Source organism: Delphinapterus leucas, chromosome 20, assembly GCF_059928025.1.
Source record: "Delphinapterus leucas isolate spDelLeu-1000000601 "Yukka" chromosome 20, BTC_Dleu_Yukka2, whole genome shotgun sequence".
Lineage (NCBI taxonomy): Eukaryota > Metazoa > Chordata > Mammalia > Artiodactyla > Monodontidae > Delphinapterus > Delphinapterus leucas.
In genome coordinates, this window is record NC_143148.1 from 58,894,712 (window position 1) to 58,913,370 (window position 18,659).

An 18,659-nucleotide genomic window follows, 5' to 3' on the forward strand; every position below is an offset into this window, starting at 1 on the left:
CAATGTACTACACCACATTTACAACATGAAGGCTAAAAAATCACATGACCATCTCAATACATGCAGAAAAGGCTTCTGACAAAATTCAACATCCATTTATGATAAATGGGTATGGAGAGAATGTACCTCAACACAGTAAAGGCCATGTATGACAAACCCACAGCCAGTATCACACTCAAAATGAAAAGCTGAAATCTTTTGAAAGACAAGGATGCCCACTCTCCCCACTTTCATTCAATGTAGGATTGGAAGTCCTAGCCAGAGCAATTAGGCAAGAAAAAGAAATAAAAGGTACTCAAATTGAAAAAGAAGAAGTAAGACAGTCACTATTTGCAGATGACATGATACTATATAGAGAAAATCCTAAGGACACCACCAAAAAGCTATTAGAGCTAATACATGAACTCAGTAACATTGCAGGATACAAAATCAATACACAGAACAAAATCAGGAGAAACATTCCATAGACACGTAAGTAGCAGAGGGTCTCTCCTCTCTCAGACGTACATACCGTTGGTGCCCCACTGCCCTTTCCAGGAGCACCCTTCTGTTTTATTCTTACCAATGGTCTCCTTCCTTCCTCAGTAACCATCCTGCAATGTGCTCTTGGCTCCAGTTGGCAGACTGGGCCTTCCCCTCCAAAGACTCTACCCTGTGTTATCTGCACCTGAGGATTAAAAGTGGTCTGTCTGTCTCCTCACCAGTGGAGGGGGGCGGTTTCCACCAAATTCCTCATATCTACTCGAGCAATCTGAAGCACTGCCAAGATGCTGGGTGTGAACCTCAAAACCCAGAGCCCTACAGGTACACGACGTTATTTTTAAGTTCAAAGCGCACTCGGACAGTCACCATCGATTAGCACATACAGACACGTGTTAGACCCATTGTAAGGGCAATATACCCCCTAGGACACTCCCGACGCCTTACAGACATGGATTATCAAGACCATCAGGAAGCTACATACACACACCGAGAGCAGCTGATCTGGGCCACAAGGCTGTGGGGAGATATCATCTCTTGGGTCCAAGGGAACGTGGCCCAGAGGACTTCAGAGGACGAGGGGACACGAGGCCCCACAGCTCTAGGAAGAGCACAAGTGGATGAGGAACAGCCCCGGGGCCTTGTTCCTTACAAGCCAGTCATCACAGCACACGTCTCTGGAGCTTTGGTGAGTGTCAGAGGATGAATTCCGAGCCGCCCTCGGTTAGGACACACTAGGACGCTGGAACACAGAACACCTGGGCGTACAGAGGTTTCAAATTCAGTTGAAACTGGTTTTTTGTTCACGCACGTACGTTTTTCACTGATGTTTTAGGAGACCATCCAGGTAACAGACCAGTCCACAGAGAAAGGCAACCAATGCTGACAACTGGTTATTTTCATTATGTTTTCTAGATCTTTCAAGTTTTCTACTGTATTTTTATAACTACACTCACACCTCAATGGGACAGTAGTGCCCAATTAAAACAAGTCTGCAATACAGCTACAAGCAGCTGGGGGGCATCACGGCACGTGGCTCTCGTCGGACGTGGTCTCCGAGAAGCACGGTAGGAAGTCTGGACGCAGAACTCGTCCTCATCAGGAAGCTTCTGCCCAGCGCGTGGGGACAAAAAGAACACCCCCCAAAACAACTCTAGGTGCTTCCTAGGTCCTGGCCACCCCCAGAGGTGGGTCAGAATTCCACACTAGCCCTATGGTATTAAGTTCCAGATGGGCTGTTGTTCCAGAAGAAGTCTGTGACAGCGGTGTGACATAATGGACCTCTGAGTGCTTGTTTGCTTGTATCGAAAATCCCGCGGCACCCAGCTCCCGTCAGCACAGCCAGTGTCATTGATCCGCTGTTCTCAATACCCACTACGTCACCGTCTCTCCTGTGGGGCTGGAGAAGGCACCAGGGCTCACTGACTGCTAAGCAGGGAGAGCAGCGCAGTCCAGGACAAAACGTTCTAGAGAGCCTACTGCTGAGATGGCAGGGAAAAGAACGGAACTTGTGTCCTCATAGCCAGCCGGCCCAGCCCCACACTTGTGGTGATCGCTCCCACACCCATCCCCCCAGGGCCTGGGTGACACACAAGGTGGGTTTGTTAGCCCAGACACGCCCCCAAAGCATGCTGCCCACACCCAGGCAGCCCTGTCCGGACCCCAGGATAACCCCGAGTAAAATGCGGCCAGCCAAGCACATGGCAGCTAGGTGGCTGCAGTCTGATGGGGGTTAGGAGGAAATCCACAAACGACTCTATTCCCTCTACTCTGAGTAGGTTTTGTTAGAAACTGGGCACTTCTTTTTTTTTTTTTTAAAGATCATTTTTGATATGGACCAGTTTTAAAGTCTTTATTAACTTTGTTACAATATTGCTTCCGCTTTATGTTTCGGGTTTCTTGGCCACTAGGCATGTGGGATCTTAGCTCCCTGACCAGGGATTGAACCCAAGCCCCCTGCATTGGAAGGCGAAGTCTTAACCGCTGGACTACCAGGGAAGTCCCGAAACCGTGCACCTCTAAGACCCAGGAGTGGGTCTGCCCCACGGTGGCAACACCGACATGAGGAGCACTCGGAGGGGTGGAGTAAAGAGCAGAAGGGTGTCCCTGTGCTTCTTGAAACATAAAAACAGCTTTCGGGACTTCCCTGGTGGCTCAGTGGTTAAGAATCTACCTGCCAACGCAGGGGACACACGTTTGATCCCTGGTCCGGGAAGATCCCACATGCCGTAAAGCAACTAAGCCCACGAGCCAAAACAACTGAAGCCTGTGCACCCTAGAGCCTGCAGGCTGCAACTACTGAGCCCACGTGCCGCAACTACTGAAGCCGCGCACCTAGAGCCCACGCTCCACAACAAGAGAAGCCACCGCAATGAGAAGCCTGTGCACTGCAATGAAGAGTAGCCCCCGCTTGCTGCAACTAGAGAAAGCCCACGCGCAGCAACGAAGACCCAACGCAGCCAAAAATAAGTAAATAAAATTAATAACTTAAAGAAAAAAAAAACAGCTTTCAGTGCATCTCGGCTCAACCCAATAAAAGGCAGGGACAGCGGGCTTCCCTGGTGGCGCAGTGGTTGAGAGTCCGCCTGCCGATGCAGGGGACACGGGTTCGTGCCCCGGTCTGGGAAGATCCCACATGCCGCGGAGCAGCTGGGCCCGTGAGCCATGGCCGCTGAGCCTGCGCGTCCGGAGCCTGTGCTCCGCAACGGGAGAGGCCACAGCAGTGAGAGGCCCGCGTACCGCAAGAAAAAAAAAAAAAAAAAAAAAGGCAGGGACAGCATTCATCACCTATGGAATGTGGCTTAGAAAATCTCCAGAGCTCAAGTAATGCCAATCGAAGGAAGAATCAGGACCTAAGTAATCAACTGTTTCTACACACTTTTGTCGTGTGTGTGTATGTACACTTTTGAATTGACAAATGCTGTGCAAACGTGACTGACTAATAAAGCCCAGATGTGAATGCTTACGTTCCATTTTGCAACAGAAAGGTTTTGAGGCTTCCACTCTGCCTTAAGAAGCGATAAATTTTAAAATGCACAGCAACATGGTGATCTTGCTTGGTACAACCCAAAAACCCAAAGCTGCTGCGGACACCCAGCCCGTCTGTGCAGCTGCCCTGGAGTCGCCGCTCAAGAGTGACCCTGGTTGTGCCAAGCCACGGAGGACGCTGCAGCAAAGTGCAAACCAGCAAACGCCAAGGAGGTCAGCTCGATCTCGGGGCCGAAGCTGCCTCGTGCTGTGAGTGAGAGGCCCTATCCATGCAGCTTCTCGGTCTTGCTCACCCACAAAAGCGGAAGCCAGCAGGAGATACGTACGGCAGGTGTAAACATCTCTGTATTCCATGTGCTCGTAATCGGGAAGAATTTTCATGAAACGGCCCGACTTCACACGAGGGTTTATACCTGAACAGACACAGCAGGGAAAGGGCTGAAGATGGTTCTGCCTTCTCGACTGTAGAAACCATTTTCACAGGACTCAACACCTGTCCCTCACCGACATCACACGCTTCCCTACATCCTCGACCCCCAGAACCAAGCGGTTGCCAAGGAGGCAGGTCTGGCCAAGAAGGAATTGTGGTGACAGGTGCTCCTGTCAGTCAGTGATCCACACCAGGAACTCATGATGGCCGGCCCGCTCGGGACCCCCTCCGGGCTCTCTCCCCATCACCCACCACAATCAGCGGGGCTCACCGAGGTGGGAGGGCAGAGGTCGCAGCTCACAGATATTTGGGGTGGCTGTGTAGGGAACCCTGTGCCCCGCTGCACACCTGGCATTGTCCTTCACCTGCTGCACGTGTGTGTTTTGGTTTTGACAAAGGACCGTGTTTGCCAGCCTCCTAACTCAATCAGACCCCTTCACCCCTGGACTGAGGTAGCTGACTCTACCATCTAAGCAGGAACTAGGGACGACTGTCTTCTACCACCTATTCCAGAACCTAAGTGATTTTCTCCTGGATAAGGCCTTCAAAGCAAATTCACAGTTCCTGCACTGTGAAGATGAAAACTGAAGCTCGCTTTGGCCAGGGCAGATCAAACGCTCAGGGGTGCTGATAGCAGATCATATGAATCAGTCTCTGCATTTGGCAACCATGTTCAAGGGGTTAAGAACCAGCAGTCAAAGAAGTCTCCAGATGTCCTCCTTTGCCTCACGGTGACCTCACCGTGGCCCTTGTCCCCTCTCCCTGGCCCACCTGGACCTCCCCCTCTCTCCTACTCACCTGCCCATCCACCTGTGTCCAGACGTCCCCTCCACAGGACAGATGCCACCAAGGCCCGGGCAACCCCTCTGCCCACAGCTGAGATGAGCTCTGTGGGGGCCTTCATTCTCACACGTGTTCTCCTCTGGGTGCTTCAGCCCCCAACACCTAGCAGGTACGAGCACCTGCCTCCCTCCAGGAGTATTTTGAGGGCTTACAACTCTTAGACAGAACTCAAGTGGCTTTGAGTTGATATCATCAAATGGCCTAACAAACTCAAAAAGCAGTGAGATGATAAGGACTTCTCATATTAGATCCTCATGGAAACAGCTGACCGTCCCCAAAGCCGGGAACCTCTCGTTTCTGTGCGCTCACAGGGACTCCTGTGGGGAGTGCGCCTCTGACTTGGACACGACGCCCATAGCGAGGGCGGCCTCCTGGATTCTCTGCTCTGGGAGACTTAAGACACAGACGCTGGGGAGCAACACTGAAGCAGAGAGTGCAGGGGAGCCCTGGGGGCACCCCCAGGGTGGAGGGCGGGACGGGAGGGAAGGGGACACAACCACCTTCCCAGCCCTGGAACTCGGGGCTCTGCAGGGCTCAAAGTGGCACTATTCTCACCACTGAGGCCACAAGACAGGAAGGAGTTACATTTTCACGAGGCGCGACCACTCGGGCCCCAAGACCCACTTCCCCTGGAGACATGCATTCTCTTGGGTGGGTGGGACATGAAGCAGAGGCCAGAGAAGAAACCAAAGTGCGAAGCAGCACAGGGAAGGAGGCGCGGGAGGCCTTGCGCAGACCAGCCCTGCCCTGGGCTTCAGGACCAAGGACAGCGGCACGGGGGTTGGGTGGGGCGCTAGGTCGGGATGGCGTCTGAGGGTGGCTGAGGATGCAGCCCGAGCCCCTCGGCAAGTGGGGAGAAGGGGATACGGGGAGGTGGCAGAGGTGAGGCTGGGACACACAGGGCTCCCAGAGAAGGTGGGAGGGGGCAACAGCCTCGAAGGCACAGCCAAGCGCCAACATCGAGAACCACACGTGCCCAGGGCGGCCGGGGAAGGTCCACGAAGAACTTAGAGCCTCCAACAGGAGATCTCCCCACTCGTGAGCAAATTCTAACCCAGGAACACTGGCCAATCCAACATCCCAAATGGCCACGGGATCGAGGTGCAGAGAAGTCTGATGGGATGAAGAAATCAGCCCAGATTCAGGGACCAACTGCGCCCCCCCTGGGCTGTCTCCCCACAGAGCTGATGCTCCGCAGAAGTCCACACTCTACCTGTGCGGGGGATGCGGGACAAGGAGGAGAGGCGTCTCCCAGGGGGACTCTGAGAGCAGCAAATCCACTGAAAAGAGGGAACACAGCAAGCGACACCAACGAGCAAGCGCCTGACACTGGAAGGAAGCCTCCAGCACGCTGGCTCCCACCCAGCAGCCTGGCCCCCGGGAAGTCCCTCCATCCTGAATCACAGGTTTTTCCGAGCAGGAGCCCGGTCCCCAGCCTCTCGGTGTTTAAGTAAGAAGCATCATCTGGTCCAGGTGTTCAGGGCAGAGCTGGTGCAGAGTTCAAAAGAATGTGTAAGCCAGGGCTTCCCTGGTGGCGCAGTGGTTGAGAGTCCGCCTGCCGATGCAGGGGACACGGGTTCGTGCCCCAGTCCGGGAAGATCCCACATGCCGCGGAGCGGTTGGGCCCGTGAGCCATGGCCGCTGAGCCTGCGCGTCCGGAGCCTGTGCTCCGCAACGGGAGAGGCCGCAACAGTGAGAGGCCCGCATACCACAAATAAAATAAAGAATGTGTAAGCCAAAATCTACCAAGATGGTTTTAAGATGAACACTTAAGGTCCTTTTCAGAGAGGTCAACAGGTCAACCTCAGGCCAAAGAGGAGTGGGCCATCATGATCCTTCTTTCCCCGTCCTTTACTACCCAGCCCCGAGTGTTAACAACACACGCCACACCCCGCTGGGCAGGGACAGGCGGGCTGCTCCCCGCGGGACGGTGTGCCCACTGCCCCTGGGTGATGTCAGTGCCAACGGACACCCTCACAGCCTCACGCAAAGGGCCCTGAGGAAGGGCCAGCAGAGAGGTGCTTGGGGTCGGGGGCTCTAGGCATCACGGAGCATTGCTGGCGACTCTGGAAAGCAAAGGGGCGGGGACAAGAAATGGGGGCGCTGGGAGACTCAACGTGCCTGCAGGAAACAAGCCAAGGAAGGGCCGGGGCTGGTGCGGTCAGGGTGGCGGGGAGGGGCCCTGGCAGCTGTCACGGCTGCATGTCACAGTTGCTCCTGGTGTCCACGTCTCCAACCAGGCTGCGGGCCTGGGATCTAGAGAGACGGGCACCTCCAAGCACACCAGAGTTGTTTCCAGGGTGGCCACGTTCCCCAGAGGAAAGACACCTTCATCCACCTGCGCTGCAAAATCAGGGTCATGATTCACTCAGAAAGGGAGAAGAGAGCCCCCGACCTTGTCAGTGCTCTTACTACCAGCGCTGTCTCTACAATGTCAAAACTGAACTTAAAGCGTATCTGAGAACAGATCTGTGGGCTGAGGGCCATGGACTTTTATTTTCCGCGGCTGATGTCTCTGAGCACCTGCTTCTGGAACAAGTTAACAGAAGATGGTGACAGATTAACTTACACTTCGCGTAGACGTCTCGACAAGACACGCCCGTGATCTCCAGCTTCCGCAAGTTTTCACAAACGCCGTACTCTGCAACAAGAAACGTTTGCTGGAAATTACAGTCAAGAAGTCATAAAGCAGCAGAAATATTAATAGACAGACGTGTGGGTGGGGGTGGAGCAGGCACGCCTCAGCCTTGACCTTGTCTTCTCAGCCTGACCCTTCTTTCACTGTGGAGATTTCATGGCCCTTCTCCACATTCAGTCAACACCCTCACTCACCAATGAAGCCACTACTCTATTTTTAGGCAACTCCACTCCGCATGAAATAGCAACCTGCCATGTCTATTCTGATAAGCTCTAGAAACCTAATCGCTCAAACTCACAACCAGACACCCTGGTTTATGACCACGGTGTGGCAGAAACTCAGAGTCTGGAGACGATGCGAGTTCCCATGGAAATGAGACCATCACAGGGTTCCACGAAGGCCCCCCTAACCCCCTCCTGATTCTGTGAAACGAAGACACAGCTGGGGCTGCCCAGGACGGCCTTGAAGCAAATCCCTGACACCCACCTCCACGGCCAGCGCTCTGCCCCACCTCCGGGAGAGAAACCCAGGCGTGGAGAGGTTGGTGACTCAGCAGTCCTTCCAGAAGGGGGACTGCAGTCTGGCCAGCAAAAGGCTGTCCACCTCATCACATCACATCACAGACCCCACCCCGGCCCCGAGGCCTGGTCTTTTCAGTGGAATGGATGGTGACACTAGCCCAATGCTTCTGTGAGGATTTTGACCACATCCAAGCCAAGCTCAAGATGCAGACGGTGGAGAAACCAGTTGGGGCAAGGCGGTTAGCACCTGGCAAACCTCCCCGAGATGGGCCTGCCCGATGGTGCTGCTTCCCCTGCTTCCACTGCTGACGAGCAGACCATGGCCTTGCCCATCACCAGACAAAAACACACGTTTTATCCTCCTGCCAGGAAGAATGTGGACTCCACTCTGGAGTGTTATGCAAGTTACAAGAACTTGTCAGGAACTAGATAAAAAAATGTGCTTGTTTGTGACCTTGGACGGGGTGACACCTGCATGTCACATGAGTCACCAGCAACTGAGAGGCCCTGGTTTGTCAAAATCCTTGCAGACCATGCCAGGGACCAGCTGGAAGGGCCACTCCCGCCCTTGTTGGCGACCAAGCTGCAGCTGGTCTACCGGTGCTCTTGAGAAGAGCTCTGCTCCACAACGAGCTGTCTTCATGATTCCCCGTCTGCTCTGGGATGTCCACCACAGCCAGGTGGCCCTCCTGACGACCACAGTGGCTGTCACCACCTCGTGTGCTCTCCATAAACAGTGTCCTTCCCTCGCACCAACCAGGCACTCCAAAACCGTCACCGCACAAGACTGGTGCCTCGGTTTGTTTCCTATGTGATGCTAAAGGACAGGTCCTCTCCCGGTTCCAGCAGTGACCAGCGCACGGGATAGATGAGATGCACCTCTTGCTGCCTTGTTGACGAGACAGTTTGGGAGCCGGGGTACGGGTGGGGCGCGGGGTAGTCTTCTCTGAACTGCGCGCTTTTGTGATACATGTGGACACTCTGCCGGTGAGATGCAGGGCACAGACCCAAGGCGCATCCGAGTGTGCCCCGGCAGCCTGCAGCACACCGAAGCAGCAGTGTTGCCCCACAGCATCTGCCGACCCAGCGGGTGATGTTCGCGCCTGAGCCCAGCGATCCTCCGACCTGCGAGAGACAACGCACCTCATCCCAGCACCCGCTCAGACTTCCAAGCGATTCTAAGGTTTTTAGCCAGGATGACCAAATTGTCAAGAATCTCTGCACATCGTGTCAAGAGAAGGTGCTGATAATATCACACAAGAGATGACCCTGCACGAGCAGACAAACCATCCACAGGAACACCACTAGCAATCAAAAGAAAAGCAAAAGCATGATGCAGTGCTCATAAATACAGCAATGCTTAGTGGGTTTTTCTTAATGTTCCCAAAAGATACTAAATTCACCGAAGCAGAACAATGTCATTCTGACCCAACTGCTCCTTCAAGAAATGTTCAGTATTTTTCAGATGATGGAAAAATCTTTTTTTTTTTAAACAGTGGCTCGGAACAATTCCACATACTCTGACTGTTCCATAAACCTTCCCATAAGTCATCAGGGAAAGTGCCCTTAAAATAGCATTAAGGCCAGTGTACATGCAGAACCACGGATCCTTCCCCCTAGAAAAACTCACCAGTGTTAACGCCATCCTACCCAAGACCAGCATTAACGCCGTCCTACCCAAGATGGTTAAAGTTAGCACAGCAAACCGTGCTGCCCACAGCTGCTTTCTAAGTGCCAAATTTGGGTTGCAGGCTGCCGATTCAAATACTTTCCTTGCTAATCTATGACATAAAGTAGCTTGTGAAAGTCTGTTTTCAAAGTGTCTACTCCAAAAATGGCAGCAAGTAAAAAGAAAGTTGGGAAGGGGGAGAAAAGTGGGTCAGCTGGACTTGAGGAAATTTAAATTAACCATGGAATTACCATATGATACAGCTATATCCTATTTCTGGGTACGTACCCAAAAGAGATGAAAGCAGAGACTCAGAGATGTTTGTACACCCATGTTTATAGCAGCACTACTCACGATAGCCAAGAAGGGGAAGCAACCCAAGCACCCATCGATGGATGATGGTCAAGCAAAACAGGGTCCATCCACACGATGGAATATTATTCAGCCTTAAAAAGGAAGGAGAGTCTGACACCTGCTATAGCCTGGCCGAACCTTGAGGACGCTGTGCTGAGTGAGATAAGCAGTCACAAAAGGACAATATTGTATGACTCCACTTACATGACGTCCCTATAGAATAGCCAAATTTCACAGAGACAGAAAGCAGAATGGTGAGTGCAGGGGCTGAGAAAGGGAAAACGGGGACTCAGTGTCAGCTGGATGAGACGGAAAGGTTCTGGAGACGATGGGGGTGACGGCTGCACAACAGTGTGAACGCACTCAACACCACTAAACTGTAGCTTAAAAATGGTTAAAGTGGCCAATTTTATTTTGTGTATATGTTCCCACAATAAAAAAATTAAGTTGCCACTTCAAATACTCCAATCAGAAAATTTCCAGAAAGCTATTGAACAAATGTTTTGCCAAGACGGAAAAAGAGCCCAGGAATCTGGGCCAAGTCGACACTGAAGCTCCGTCCTCTGGTGACCTGACTGCCAGGGGCGCACTTCCTGTCCAGTGAGGTCAGTACTGTGTGACGGTCGTTACCGAAAACCCCTGCACCCAGAGCATGTGTCTGAATGTGCAGGAAGTCTATTCAGTCTCTGCGGGTGGGAATGGGTGAGAAGAGTTTTCTCTCTCCCTCTTTTCCACTCTCTTGCCCCTACAGGAGAACCTAAGGAACACATGCTGCTTCCTGAGGCTCCTTCCCTCGAAGAGATTAACGGAGATTAACGGAGGCAGTACCTGTGCCAGCCGTGGCTGAGATGTGCACGCTCTCTGCATCGGAATGGAACATGACAAAGTTAACATCATAATTCTATGCACTGCACCAGCCTTGGTACCTGCAATTAGAGGGAACTTAGCCCCATGCTCCCCATAAATGCCACTTATAAGGGTCCCTGCCACGTTGGAAGGGCACAGCACTAAGACAGTCTCTGAAGCAAGCTGGTGGGCACACAAGATAAGGCTGGAAAGGGGGTGGTCTCCTGGTCCTGCCAGAGCCGGGAGTCCACAGGAAACGCAGAAGCACTAAAGAGTCTCAGGTAGAAAAGCAGCCTGGACTGGATAACCTGTGGGTGGAGCCAATGGAGACACACCTGGAGACGCAGGTGGGGGGGTCCCGTGAGGAGGCCACTGCACCACCAGGTAAGTCAGAGGTGGCAGGAAAGGATGGGGGAACCCAGCTGTGGCCCCCGGCAGGCAGGAGAGAGTGGGAGAAGGAAGAGTGGAGGAGCGCTGCGGGCTTGTTTCCCACCTGCTGTAAACTCACACAGTTTTCCAAATAAAACCAAAAGGCAGTATTGATTGCAAATTTAGCGCATTTTTGTTTGCACTAAATTAGGGGATAATTATATCCCTTAATAAAATATGGTTAAAACTTTACTTCCGAGAGACTTCCCTGGTGGTCCAGCAGTAAAGAATACGCCTTCCAACGTAGGGGACTCGGGTTTGATACCTGGTGGGGGAACTAAGATCCCACATGTCACGGGACAACTAAGCCCTCGCACCACAACAACTGAGCTCGCGCACCTCGATGAGAGAGCCCGCAGGCCGCAAACTAGAGAGCCCACGCGCCCTGGAGCCTGCGCACCACAACTAGAGAGAGAAAACCTGCACGCCACAACTAGAGAGAAGCCCTCACGCTGCAAGGAAGAGCCAGCGCCAAAGTGAAAGATCCTGCGTGTCGCAACTAAGACCCAACGCAGCCGAAAAAATAAATAAATAAGGAAAATAAATAAATAAAACCTTTACTTCTGAGGCTGATAAAGGAGGCAGAGGCAGGGGAGGGAGCTGGTGGGGAGGGGGCTCCGCCAGGCTCAGGGGTGTCAGGCAACTGGCCCCCAGGCTTCCTGACACAACTGTTCCGAGGACACCCCTGCGACAGCACAGTGCCGCTTCCAAACCCCTGTGTGTCCCCCAGCTCGCTGCTTTCCTTAGCTGTTACTATAACTGCATGAAATGCCTTTTTTTTTTTTTTTTGATAATGTAGCAGATCTGGAAAAACACTGTGCAGCCAGCTCATCTTAGGATGGGAAGAATGTAAAAACCAAAACCTGGATACAGCCCATAGGCATCTCCTATTCAACACCTAGAATATTCGGGATGCTAACCAATAGTTCCCAAGAACAGCTGACAGCGCCTACATACTCCACGCGACTTCTTCCCAACCAGCTCCACCCCTGCAAAGATGAACAGTCTTGGTGCCAACAGCAGCCTCGAGAAGCCTCGCCCTGCCAGCCAGAGGACGCTGACCCTGTCCAGCTCCACGACAGGTATCCCTGGCCAAGGGAGCCCCACTCCAGCTGAAGCCCACCTGTCATGCCCGGACACTTCTTCCTGGTGCACACACACCTGCTCGGTCTCGCCAGCCACTCGTGAGACCAGGAGGTAAGCAGAGTCTGACTCTGCCATCACCTCGCCCCGGACCCCTTCTCAGATTTCAGACACTTCCCGACTCCCCACTAATACTCCTCATACAGGCTTGGCTACTCTGGGTTTCCTCTCCTGTCCATCACCACTGGGCGGACAGCGAGGGTGTCACTGGCAAAGGATGCTGACTCATGAGTTAGAACCCAGGCCGCCTCCTGACCGGTCCTGGCTTTCTCACAGGACACCTGTTCCTCCAAAGTCCCAAAGACGCCCTTGTATTTGCACACTCTTTCCAGCCAGAAAGACAAACCAAGATCCTCAAATGCATTATGTAATCACTTTGGAAACACAGCGAAACAGTGAAAACGGCCCATCAGTTCTTCCTGGCAAGGCAACCATATCTGCCCCATTAAGCAAGGCCAAGGGGAAATCTTCACTCGGTGCTTTCTGGAGGCCAGGTCCACTTTCCAGCTCGCTTTTGTAAGGTTAGCAATGTCCCTCAAGAGGCACCGTTTTCCTTTACCCTTTCCTACTTCGCTAACTGGACGGATGAGGTTTCTCTGTGAAGCAGCACATGAGATTGGACTTCCAAAAATACAGAGACTGTAGTCCTGACAAGAGCAAAGCGGAAGAAAAGGATAAATGTCCCCCTACGATTCTGAGATCCTGCTGTACGTCCAGGAGAAGAAAAGGATAAAAGTCCCCCTACGATTCTGAGATCCTGCTGTACGTCCAGGAGAAGAAAAGGATAAATGTCCCCCTACGATTCTGAGATCCTGCTGTACGTCCAGGAGGGGGCCTGCTTTCCTCTTCTCACGGCTGAGGCAGGTACGCTTCTCCTACCTCAACACCGCCCACCCCAGCCCCAAAACAGGAAGGCTCAACAAGAATCATAAAATATGCCCAAAGCCGACTTCAAAGCCGACAACTTGCCCATTTCACCTCTTCCCAAGATGACCCTTCCAATTTCAGCCATGTTTAACAAAAGCCGCATTTCTCACATTTCACATCAGCACATCAAACAGTATAGAAAGCGTTTTCTTCTGCATGCAAATACAAAATTAAATATTGGTTTTTAACTTCCCATTTCTGTCATAAAGCTCATACATTTTGGGAAAAGGGTATTTCTAATTATGATGGAATTTAAGCCCACTTTAGACTTACAAGTGATCAAAATATTATACAAATGTTATTCCAGGTGTCATTAAAACACTTACCATCAAGGGGAGAAATGGACAAATTATATATTATAAATTCAAAACCTCACTCTATGTCTCAATATTTAAGAGGTTGGTGTAGAAGGGAAAATACACGTGGGAGCACTTCCTTTGCATTTCCTTTGCTTTTAAATGCTTCTTTTGTTATTATTTGAATGTTCTGATTTAGAACCACGGTCTGAATTTTCTAAACACCTTAGCCTCAGGTAGACCGGCCAGCATTTCAAAATTCACCAACGAAACAGTGAAGTGTTAACCAAAAAAAGCTTCCTCTGGGTCAAAGACAAAGAACGAACTCGGCTTCTACGCTATGCTCTGAGAAATGATGGCTTATTTATAGCCCCACATGCCAGTAACTGCAGGAGGCCTGAAGCCAAAGGAGGGATGCATCAAGACATTGCTGGGCTCCTGACGCCGCGCCCACACTGCCGGCTGGGGTTGCTCTGGTTTGGTTTCCTGTAAGAGGGGAAATAGCGCCTATGTGGTGTATCTGCCCCCAAAACAGGAACACAGATTGGGCTTCTCAGTAGCAACGTTCTTTCACCCGCCCCCAGAAATACCACCTGAAAATAGTTAATCAAATAGCTCCAACAGGCAGGAGGCTCAGAAGACCAAATTCTACAAAAACAACTGATTACTATTGTTGACTTATTATTGCTAGGACACTGAAAATTGTGAGATTCTCATCGAGCGCTATGAAGCCTTCTCATTTTAAGTTTGTAGCGTCCCTACGCCCCCCCCCCCCCCGCCCCTGAGTCATCCTCTCATTTTATGAAGAGCCACTGACATGCTCACCCTGCCCGTGCCCTGGAAGTCCATCACAGCCCAAAACGCTCTGAAACAATAAAACACAGGTGCGTGGCACCCCCTGTGCCCCTTTCTGTGGCTTGTCTTCTCCTCTGGGAAACCCAATTATCAAAATACAGAAAGCAAACGTGTAAACACTGAGTAGTAAACGTGCAGACTCACTAACGTCTCACTCACCTTCCCAAGACACTAACAAATGGAAGCACCATCGTGCCGTGTCAGGGCCGGACCTGGAGCTTCTGGGCCAGGAAGCCTGCTGGGCGAGGACCACCCACCTCCTGCTCACCAAGGCTGAGGGCACTGGTTTTTGCCTCTGTGGACATGACTTTGGCCTTAACACCCACCATAACCAAATGTCTAGTTCAGGATGGAAGAAGTCTGGGGCTCAGGGAAATAAGATCAGACTTGTCTCACACGCGACTATTCTTATACATATTCCAGTCATAATTAGACTAACCCTACAAGATGCCTATGAATTACGCACGGAACTGCCAACCATCCAATGTTGGACCCAGATGAGCTGGAAATGAAAGCTACCAGAATGAACTAGTGAAACTGAAGACCTTCATAACCTCGGGACAACAATGATTACTTAAACCCAAAGTTAAAAGTGCGTAGCTTTGATTAACGCTGTAGCTTTTGCAGAAGTCACTTTGACTAACGCAGTAACTTTTGCAAAAGTCACTGTAAATGAAGTTAAAAAGCAAAGGGTTATTGACTATGAGAAAATGTTTTGCGGATATTAAACAGAAATCGACCCAGATTAAATAAATAAAACCCGCAAATCAATAAGAAAAAATAACGATAGAGAAAAGGGGCGAAGATTAAGAATACGCGAATAAGAGAAATCCAAATTGCCTATAATTTTATTTCTTAAATGTGCATCTTCATAAGTTATCAGCCGTCTGCAAATTAAAATGAGATGCTGTTTCTCACCCAGATTGACACAGATTTTTAGAAATGAATCATTCAAACCAGAAAGAATTTAGAGGACACTGATTAAATGAGATAACTTAAAGAACCCAGACCACAAAGACAGCTACTTTGTAAGTAAACACAGAGCATTCCTGTCACTTTCGGTGACTTGCCTGTGCACACCCTCGTGACAGGTGTGCAAAGAGGAAAATACAACTATGTTATATTTGGAGTGAAGAATCACTCCAAAAAAATAACTGGTCAGTATCTAGTAAAACTGCAAATCTCACAGCCCACTACCCCGGCAACATCACTTCTGGATATATTCCTTAGAGAAATTTACAAATTTATCTGCGTCTGAAGACAAGTAAGAGCTTCTCTGCTGTAACACTGTGTACACTGTATGAAAAAAATTAAAATGAGCAAAGGAACACATGTGGCCTCTTCAAATTATGAACCACCACATAGTGTTCAAGAAGACTGAACCAGACTTAAATATATTAACATGGACAGAATTTAAAAACACAAGTTGACAGGGGGAAAAGGCAGATGCACAATACTTATGGTATGATATATTTCTTAAAATTAAAGTACCATAAAACAATGTTACACATTGGGGATGTTACAGGAATATGTATATACAAGTAAACTCAACCCACAATAGTGGTTGCTTCTTGGGAGTGGGAAGGACAGGGGTGATCAGGAGGGACTTAAATGCTGCCTGAGAGGTTTTCTTTTAAAAAAAGGTAGAGAATTCAAAAGCAAATATGACAGAAGACTTAACTGTTATTTACTGGGGATGACTAGGAATATGCCTGTTTTACCATGTTTGTTTTTCATTTTTTTAATTTCTCAAAGTGAAAATTCTCCTAGCTGCTAAGCCACCTTGGTGAAGAAGAGACCTTGATCCTACCATCACAGTGTCTGCTGTCCCAGAAAAGCTGAACTGAGAAGCACAGAAGGAGGCAAAGAAGGACTGAAGAGTCCTTCCCTGTCTGCCCCCCAAAGTCTTTCCACATCTTCGTGAGGACTTTTTATGCTTCCACTAGCAATTCTAAGAATTTGCCCTGAGCTGTACCTCCAGTTAATTTTACTATGTGGCATACCTTTGAGTTTTCTGATTATACAGAAGTCTTCCGTTACTCTCTCTTGCTACATACCTTACAGTTTCCCCAGAGACAACACCCAGAGACCACCACACAGGTTTGGCTGACTGATGGAGAAACTCCACAGAGCACAAAGGAACATCTGTGATGAACCTGGGTCTCACAGGTGTACAAAATGCAAAACAAAGCAAATGAAAAGGTGGAACTCTCTTTGCCTCTATTTTAAAATGTCAAAAGAAACTCACTTGCCAAATAGATGACAAAAGGTTAATACTGCTAATATTCAAAGAAAAGAGAATGAAAAGAAATGAAGACAGTCTAAGAGACCTCTGGGACAACATTAAACGCACCAACATTCGCATTATTCAGTCCCAAAAGGAGTACAGACAGAGAAAAGACCTGAGAAAATATTTGAAGAGATTATAGACGAAAACTTCCCTAACATGGGAAAGGAAATAGCCACCCAAGTCCAGGAAGCACAGAGAGTTCCAGGCAGGATAAATCCAAGGAGAAGCACACCAAGACACATAGTAATCAAATTGACAAAAATTAAAGACAAAGAAAAATTATTAAAAACAACAAGGGAAAAACAACAAATAACATACAAGGGAACTCCCATAAGGTGAACAGCTGCTTTCTCAGCAGAAGCTCTACAAGCCAGAAGGGAGTGGCACGATATATTAAAAGTGATGAAACAGAAGAAACTACAACCAAGATTACTCTACCCAGCAAGCTTTACAGACAAGCAAAAGCTAAAAGAATTCAGCACCACCAAACCAGCTCTACAACAAATGCTAAAGGAACTTCTCTAAGTGGGAAACAAGAGAAGAAAAGTGACTTCCCTGGTGGCGCAGTGGTTAAGAATCCACCTGCCAATGCAGGGACACGGGTTCGAGCCCTGGTCTGGGAAGATCCCACATGCCGTGGAGCAGCTAAGCCCATGCACCACAACTACTGAGCCTGCGCTCTAGAGCCCGTGAGCCACAACTACTGAGCCCACATGCTACAATTACTGAAGCCCGTGTGCCTAGAGCCCATGCTCTGCAACAACAGAAGCCACCACATTGAGAAGCCCACACACCACAACTAGAGAAAGCCCACACCCAGCAACAAAGACCCAATGCAGCCAAAAATAAATAAATAAATAAATAAAAATTTTTTTAATGTAAAAAAAAGAGAGAGAGAGAAGAAAAGGACCTACAAAAACAAACCCAAGGGTTTCCCTGGTGGCGCAGTGGTAGAGAGTCCGCCTGCCAATGCAGGGGACATGGGTTCGTGCCCCGGTCTGAGCCTGTGCTGCAACAGGAGAGGTCACAACAGTGAGAGGCCCACGTACCGCAAAAAAAAAAAAAAAAAAATTAAGAAAATGGTAATAGTAACATACATATCGATAATTACCTTAAATGCAAATGGATTAAATGCTCCAACCAAAAGACACAGGCTCACTGAATGGATACAAAAACAAGGCCCATATATATGCTGTCTACAAGAGACTCACTTCACACCTAGGGACACATACAGACTGAAAGTGAGGGGATGGAAAAAGATATTCCAAGCAAATGGAAATCAAAAGAAAACTAGAGTAGCAATACTCATATAAAATAAAATAGACTTTAAAATAAAGAAAGTTACAAGAGACAAGGAAGGACGCTACATAATGATCAAGGGATCAATCCAAGAAGAAGATATAACAATTATAAATATATATGCACCCAACAAAGGAGCACCTCAATACATAAGGCAAATGCTAACAGCTATAAAGAGGAAATCGACAGTAATACAATAATAGTGGGGGAATTTAACACCTCACTTACACCAATGGACAGATCATCCAGACAGAAAAGCAGGGCTTCCCTGGTGGCGCAGTGGTTGAGAGTCCGCCTGCCGATGCAGGGGACACGGGTTCGTGCCCCGGTCCGGGAAGATCCCACACGCCGCGGAGCGGCTGGGCCCGTGAGCCATGGCCGCTGAGCCTGCGCGTCCGGAGCCTGTGCTCCGCAACGGGAGAGGCCACAACTGTGAGAGGCCCGCGTACCGCAAAAACAAAAACAAAAACAGACAGAAAATTAATTAGGAAGCACAAGCTTTAAATGACACAATAGGCCAGACAGATTTAATTGATACTTATAGCACATTCCATCTGAAAACAGCAGATTACACTTTCTTCTCAAGTGCACATGGAACATTCTCCAGGATAGATCACATCTTGGGTCACAAATCAAGCCTCAGTGAATTTA

General features: G+C 49.7%; 1 protein-coding gene across 6 annotated transcripts in view; it reads right to left on the reverse strand.

The window, feature by feature from the left end:
* Positions 1–18,659, reverse strand: part of FBXO31 (F-box protein 31) — a 43,646-nt gene that overhangs the window by 21,559 nt on the left and 3,428 nt on the right. For 3 of the 6 annotated variants that reach the window (XM_022582972.3, XM_022582970.3, XM_022582969.3), the window contains exons 2-3: positions 7,311–7,382; positions 3,795–3,881 (exon numbers count right to left, since the gene is read on the reverse strand). The exons of 1 other annotated variant lie outside the window; for it this stretch is intronic. In XM_022582972.3, coding sequence (XP_022438680.1) covers positions 3,795–3,881; positions 7,311–7,382 — 159 coding nt within the window. Of the gene's footprint in view, positions 1–3,794; positions 3,882–4,696; positions 7,383–18,659 lie in introns of all 6 variants that reach the window. 2 more of the 6 variants (XM_022582973.3, XM_022582971.3) reach the window with 2 other exon arrangements.